This window comes from Myzus persicae, unplaced genomic scaffold (assembly GCF_001856785.1).
Source record: "Myzus persicae strain clone G006 unplaced genomic scaffold, MPER_G0061.0, whole genome shotgun sequence".
NCBI lineage: Eukaryota > Metazoa > Arthropoda > Insecta > Hemiptera > Aphididae > Myzus > Myzus persicae.
This window is the reverse complement of record NW_019104266.1, coordinates 629,214-636,337: the sequence shown is the minus strand read 5'-3', so window position 1 is coordinate 636,337 and position 7,124 is coordinate 629,214. Positions and strand designations below refer to the sequence as shown.

Here is a 7,124-nt window from a genome sequence, read left to right as displayed (position 1 = left end):
AAAAAAATGCTTTTATGATCTACAAATTTTTTTATTTTTAATAATTTTAGTATAAATTACAATAAAAAGTTTTAAAAAATGCATTATAAAAATCTATTACAAGTGTAAACTGTAAATACATAGTTTTAGTATAAATCTATAAAAAAAGTTGATTGTCCGATAATATAATACGAATTACGAGTGCCTACTTATAATCTGTTATTTTTATTTAAAAACCATATTGGTGTAAAAATCTAAAAATAAAATTTCAAATTCATACACTTGGTTTCCAAAAATTCAAAAAATGCTCCTAAAACTCTAAAATGCCCTAAAAAATTAAGAAAATGACCTAAAAACTAAAAAATGCAAAAAAATGCAAAATGAACTTTCTTATTCTCATTCAAATGTACATAAAACAAATTTGTGACAAGACAAGCATTGCACAGTAAGCTTTGAAAAACAATGCAAAGTGCATCGAAATCCCAGCCCTAATAATAACTTATGCAAAAGTAATAAATTTTATTTTACATTTGTCAATTATTTTTCAGAACTTTTTGCTTGACATGTTATATAATTTTTTTTTGTATTATTGTATTCATTTTTTGAAAATCAACTAATTAAATATATACCTATATGATAATTATTAATTATATATGTATAAATATCAAAATCAAATGTCACCTCTTACATATTGTTATAATATATTGTTGTGGCGTGGTGTTTCAGTGTAGCTTCAGTCACAAATGTGTTCTGAGTGCTAGTACACGGTGTCACTAGTTCCCAAATGGGTGACTACCCGGGTTCTTAGTGACAAATCCTTGCCACCCATACATGTGTTCCAAACCAACTCTCTCACAGTAAAAAACTGGGGAAAAAAACTTGTTTCATATTTGCTAAATAAAATATATATTAAATATACATAATTATTATGTTTTTCAGCGGTTTGTGTAAATTGTGGTGCTATTGGTGTTAAGCACTCATTTTATACAAAACTAAGAAATTTCTGCAGTCAAGCTTGTGTTAAAGCAGTAATGGAAAAGTCTGCAGTCTATTGGTCTGGAGAATCTCAAAAAAAAAATATTGCTGAAGAACTAGAATCTTCTTCTACTTCTGTAAATGATGAGCATTTATTTACTGAAATGGTATGTTTTTGAATTAAAAAATGTTTTGCATTAGTAACTAAAAAATTTAGAATGAATATTAGTTAGAAATTAACGTATTTAAGTCCATTAATATTTACAAGTACATTAAACACAACATTTATTCACATGACCACTATGTTAAAATAAAATAAAGTGTTTGGCACTTTGTTCTATGAACTATTGTCTATAACAACTACAATGATTTCTTAACATGTATTGCTGCATCAGCGGCCATGACAAATTAGCCCCTCTACTGTCTAATGGCATAACTATTTGTAGAGAAATCTTCTCATTATTTGGTATAGAGTTTGTAGACATGAGTAAAATTGTATATTGCAGACTTTAAAAATAATTTAAAACCAAATGCTTTCTAATTATTGTTTTCAGCCCAAAATTGATGTGAATATGGATAATTATCTTATTCCTGCTGCAAATAGTGAAGTTAAAGCTCACCAAATTGTGGAAGATGAATCTGAATCTGATGATTCACTTTCTTTTACTACATATCCCACTGAAGAAGATTTATTGTTTCCTCCTGATAAAAAACCTTGTCGACCAATTCCTCAAACATATGATTGGGTGAAAGATTTGACTAACAAAAATTATGATGTTGTTCCTGTTCAATGTTTCCGTTATGTATGTATTAATATAAATAATAGTTTATACGTACAGTTTTGACTCAAAAATGAATTTGATAAATAGGCTCCTATGGCTGATTGTTGGGATGATATAGCAGTTGGAATTAAAGTTGAAGTTGTAAATACAGATTGTGATAATTTTAGTGAAGAATTTCCTGACTACTATTGGGTTGCTTCTATAATTAATATTGCAGGTTTGTTTTTTTTATATATATATTATGCATGTTTCATTTGTTTTTAGAAATAAATTAATGTAACTTTTTTTGTAGGATATAAAGCGAAATTACGTTATGAAGGGTATGACTCAGAAGAAAGTAGTGATTTTTGGGTAAATTTATGTTCTTGTGTTGTACATCCAGTTGGGTGGTGTGCAACAAGGGGTAAACCATTAATACCTCCAAAGTGTAAGTATTAAATTTAACAAATTGAATTTTATAATATTGTTTAGTTAACTTAACATTTTTTAGCTATTCAATCAAAACAATGTGATTGGAAAGATTTTTTAGTCAAGCGTTTAACAGGAGCTAGAACATTGCCTACAAATTTTCGTTTAAAAATATTTGAATCTCTGAAGTCAAAATTTCGGTAACATTTTAGTTAATTATTATATATTTTTAGCTTGTATAAATATTATTACTTAATTAAATTGTATTGTGTCTTAGAATTGATTTGAATTTGGAATTAATTGATAAAGAACATATATCAAAAGTTAAGGTAGCCAAAATACTTAATATAATTGGTAAACGGTTAGAACTAAGGTATTATGATGATGAAGAACAAGGTAAGACCTTTTTTTGTACACTTATACAATACTCTCTCTCATACAAGAGTAACCTCTGGTGGTGGCTGATTTTTGTGTAGTTTAATCAGATCACAGCTCTCAAATAAATTGTTTTTGTCGGCTTTCTTTTTTGATCAGCCACAGCCAAAGAATTGCTTTACTGTATTAATTTTAATAAAATGCCAGCTAGGCTTTTATTGTAATATTAAAGTGATGTTCCCGAGAGAAGAACACTCAGCACTTCTGTCACATACTCATTGTGAACAGAAGCCCATCAATTGAGGTTATAGTTATATGAGACAGGTTATGGTAGTTTCGAGGATGTCAGCAGCACAATATTTGTTTTCCCTCACACCCATGCTCAGCATAGTTAAAAACGCATTCATGAAAAATCGTTTTTTTAAGATTTTTGAATGATATATTGTAACACAATGAAAGAGCTTAATATTTTTGTATAAGTTAACTCTAAAATATTTTTTTAGAAATTTAAATGGATGTAAAATTGTTTTGAGACAATATTTAGACAAATCAATAAGTAATACAATCAATAATATTACTCTCTATAATTTTGCTCTAAGATAACTTAAAAATATTTTTAAAAAAATGATTTTACATTAACGTGTTATGTCTATGTTGCGAGTGGACCAAACAAAGGGAGAAAACAAACAGTGCGCTAACATCCTATTAATTTAATCTTGAAGAACTAATAAAGTATAAACTATGAAATAAAATTGTATAATTTATAGTATTTTGGGTACATGAAGACTCGCCATTAATTCATCCAGTTGGTTGGGCTGGCCGAGTAGGTCATAGTTTGTGTGCTCCTGATGAATATTGTGATAGAACATCGAAAGGTTTACGTGATAAAGATGATGCTACAGAAGATCTATTTCCAATGTCAATACCATTTAAGTCAGGATTTCAAGTTGGAATGAAGCTGGAAGCTATTGATCCTTTAAATCTTGCATCAATATGTGTTGCAACAATTATGAAAGTAATGATGAAAACATTTTGCTTAAAATATAATACTAATTAAGAAAAATGGTTACATTTTTGATGTTCTAGGTATTGAATGATGGTTATTTAATGATCTCTATTGACTTTTATAACAGTACACCAAAAGATTGGTTTTGTTATCATTGTACATCAGCAAGTATTATGCCAGCTGGATTTTGTGAAGCACATGGCATTAATTTAAAACCTCCTCAAAATTCAATTAACCCTTTTATATGGAATGACTATCTAGTCAATTCTAGCAGTATAGCAGCTCCAGAATATCTCTTTGACACGGTATGATTAATTCATATATTATTGTATTTGTATGTACAATTAATTAATATATTAATAACATAAAATAACACGACTTTGTGATGCAGATTGACCTCAGTCATAGCACATGCTTGTTTTGTAACGACTATTAATTACATTTTAAGTATGGTTAAAATTGCTTAACTCAACATTTAAAGAATCTTTTAGTTTTATCGTATTCAACCGATAAAACCTTACAAAACAATGCAAACAATAACTTAGAAAATTCAGCCAGGACTTAAGATTTTGTGCCTGTTAACTGATGATATACTATGCATATTTACTGTATTAAAAAAAAAAAAACAAACAAATAAACTAAATCCTTATTTTGTTACCCTGGCAATATACATTAAAATTGAATAACAGAATAATTAAATTGTTAATATCATTGAGTATAGATAGTTCTAACTCACTCAATGTTAATAAGTATTTTAAATAAGTGGAACATTCTATTGGAGATTATTACTTTTATACACTTAAGAGATGTCAGCGCACTATTTGTTTTCTCTCTTTGGTCCACGCGCAACATAGACAAAACAGATTTACGCAGAATCATTTTTTCTATGTTTTTAAGTAATCTTGGAGTAAAATCACCCATTACAAAAAAGATAGAGAACAATATTTTTGAGGGAATGAGATATCGATTTATCTAAATATTTTCTCAAAACAATTTAAACATCATTTAAATGTACAACATTTTTTTGTTTATTTTGAAAGTCGAATACAAAGTCAAATTTCAATAAAATATAAAATCAATATGACATTTCCTCAAAAATATTATTGTCTATCTTTTTTGTAATGGGTGATTTTACTTTAAGATTATTTGCGAACCCAGAAAAAATGATTCTGCTTAAATGTAGTTTGTCCATATCACGCGTGGGCTAGAGAGAGAAAACAAATGGTGCGCTGACATCCTCTTAAATTATTATGTGGATTTCTTTTTACTAGGATGACATTTTCATCATTTGTGTTCTCCGTCTAACAAATATACAAAATAGTAATATTTCAATTTTGTAGCAAGTTATAGTCTTTTTAAAATTTACAAAAATATACAGTTCTAAAATGTTCATGACTTACTTTATAATTAAAATATAAATAAAAACTTCCAAGTTACCCTGGATAATCTTAAAATTGTATAATATTTAATAGGTCAAATTTTAAAAATATCTTTGTAAAATGGATTATTATATGTAATATAATATAATAATATAATATAATATAATATAATATAATATTATCATATAATTTTCATGTTGTACGTTTGTAAGACTGGGACACATGCAGGTTTGGTGAATTGGTGTCCTCTTAATTTAGTCTTGATTTATATAATAGATGACTGCATTTGCAATTTACATGTGTATATTAAAGTGATAATAACTGTTAAAAAATAAAATAATATGTGTGTAATATGAGTATATATTTAATACATAACTTTTTTAAATTTAATTTTAACTTATATATAAGATAATTAGTAATTATCTAGTAATTATTTTAAAGAAATGATGCTTCATATTATATTATTTAGTAATACATAATTGTTTTAATACTTATACATTTTAATTAAAAATTGTCCTTAGGAAATACCTGATCATGGATTTAAATGCGGTATGAAACTTGAGTGTACTGATTTAATGAATCCTCATTTAATATGTGTGGCAACTATAGTAAGAACAGCGGGCAGGTTAGTTGAAGTTCATTTTGATGGATGGGAAAATGACTTCAACCAATGGTTAGATTGTTGCTCATCTGATATATTTCCAGTTGGCTGGTGTGAATTAGTTGGCTATAAATTAGAAGGACCTATCACACAACCTGTTCAAGGTAATAATTGTTAAATAAACTTAAATTTATTTGACTGACATTGATTTAATTGCATTTTTATATTAGAGCATCGGCCTAGTAAACACAAAAAGAAAAAATCAAAAAAACATCAACGTTTACCAACTAAAAAAGCAACTGTACCACCTTTAGTAATTCATACAAAGGTTCCTACTTCTTGTTATACTTCTGTGGATGTAATATAATATAAACATTAATACTTTGAGACAGTACTAATATGTATTATTTTATTTAGGTCTGTCAAAAATGGACTGCCGACAATAAAATAACTTGTGTACGAAGTCCAGTTTCAGCAACAGAACCATTAGGTCCAGATCAATCTCTACCAGTTGCTAGTGTAAATGTTAGTACTATTTTTAATTTTAATCATTTGAAGAAAAATGAGTTATTTATATAATATACATATCATCTTGGAGCAATGACTCAAATGTATTTAGAATCATTTTATTTGAAGGAAATATATAATAGTTTAAAATTTAAATTAATTGATATTTATTTGTTCTAAGAATGCAACAAGTATTAAAGAAGATAAACCAGAACGATCATTTTTGGAAAAAGATACTAATATGTGGAACGAAAGAGATGTATCAGAGTTTTTACTTTTTAATCAGTGCGCTACATATTGTGATGTTTTTTTAAGCCAAGTAATTAGTTTGTTGAAAGGAAATTTCTATATATTTCCTATATTTTGTTTCATTAAATATTGTTTGCAGAATATTGATGGTTTACAATTGCTGAATCTCACCAAAGAAGAAATTATACATATGACAGGAAATAAAGTTGGACCATCACTGAAAATATTTGATCTTATACAAAAATTAAAAAACAAATCTAAAAGAAAAAAATACCTGTGAATTGACCTTATGACTTGTGTTTGTGGTTGTATATGCAAATATAATTTATGTTATAATATTTATAATGATAATTGATAATAATAATTATTATTACTACCTATGGTTATTAGATCGAATTAAACGAAATGTTAAATAAATATGTATTTATAGTTAAAATACTAAATAGTCTAGTGAACAAGTGAACACTATTCGACTTAGATTGGTTAAATAGTTTTAATCTATATTTTAATATAATTAGGAATAATAACAGACTAATAATGGAAATCATTTTTGCTCAACTAGTAATTTTAAATCTGATTGAAATAATATTCATAATTTTTAGAAAATTTTAATTTTTTTATGAATGATTGTAATATTCTAAATTATGTTAAATTGTTTATTATAGTATACATGAGAGTTTCATATGAACACCAAAATTAGTGTTATTTTACAAATTCTTAACTTATTAGAGACAAATGACTTAAGTATTGTTGAGCTTTTAATCTGTTGACTAAAATTATTTGAGAAATCACTTGTATAATACCTACATTACTAGAAAGATTTGTACAATTTTAATTCTATTAACTTTTATTTTTTTATTAAC

General features: G+C 26.6%; 1 protein-coding gene across 1 annotated transcript; it reads left to right on the top strand.

Annotated features, from left to right (window-relative positions):
- The first annotated feature begins 902 nt into the window (after nucleotides 1–902).
- Nucleotides 903–7,124, top strand: LOC111040698 (polycomb protein Sfmbt-like). Its single transcript, XM_022324706.1, has 13 exons — nucleotides 903–1,121; nucleotides 1,509–1,757; nucleotides 1,824–1,953; nucleotides 2,029–2,163; nucleotides 2,227–2,344; nucleotides 2,422–2,540; nucleotides 3,287–3,534; nucleotides 3,606–3,830; nucleotides 5,426–5,669; nucleotides 5,736–5,863; nucleotides 5,923–6,030; nucleotides 6,194–6,331; nucleotides 6,401–7,124. The coding sequence occupies exons 1-13, from the start codon at nucleotides 1,011–1,013 to the stop codon at nucleotides 6,539–6,541; spliced, it is 2,094 nt and encodes a 697-aa protein (XP_022180398.1). The 5' UTR covers nucleotides 903–1,010; the 3' UTR covers nucleotides 6,542–7,124.

What these genes read in the sequence shown, in the direction of transcription:
- LOC111040698 (XM_022324706.1), top strand. Translation starts at nt 1,011, where the DNA reads ATGGAAAAGTCTGCAGTCTATTGGTCTGGAGAATCTCAAAAAAAAAAT. An exon ending in CTTGTTATACTTCTGTGGAT is followed by an intron (nt 5,864 to 5,922) that starts GTAATATAATAT and finishes TATTTTATTTAG; the next exon opens with GTCTGTCAAAAATGGACTGC. An exon ending in TACCAGTTGCTAGTGTAAAT is followed by an intron (nt 6,031 to 6,193) that starts GTTAGTACTATT and finishes ATTTGTTCTAAG; the next exon opens with AATGCAACAAGTATTAAAGA.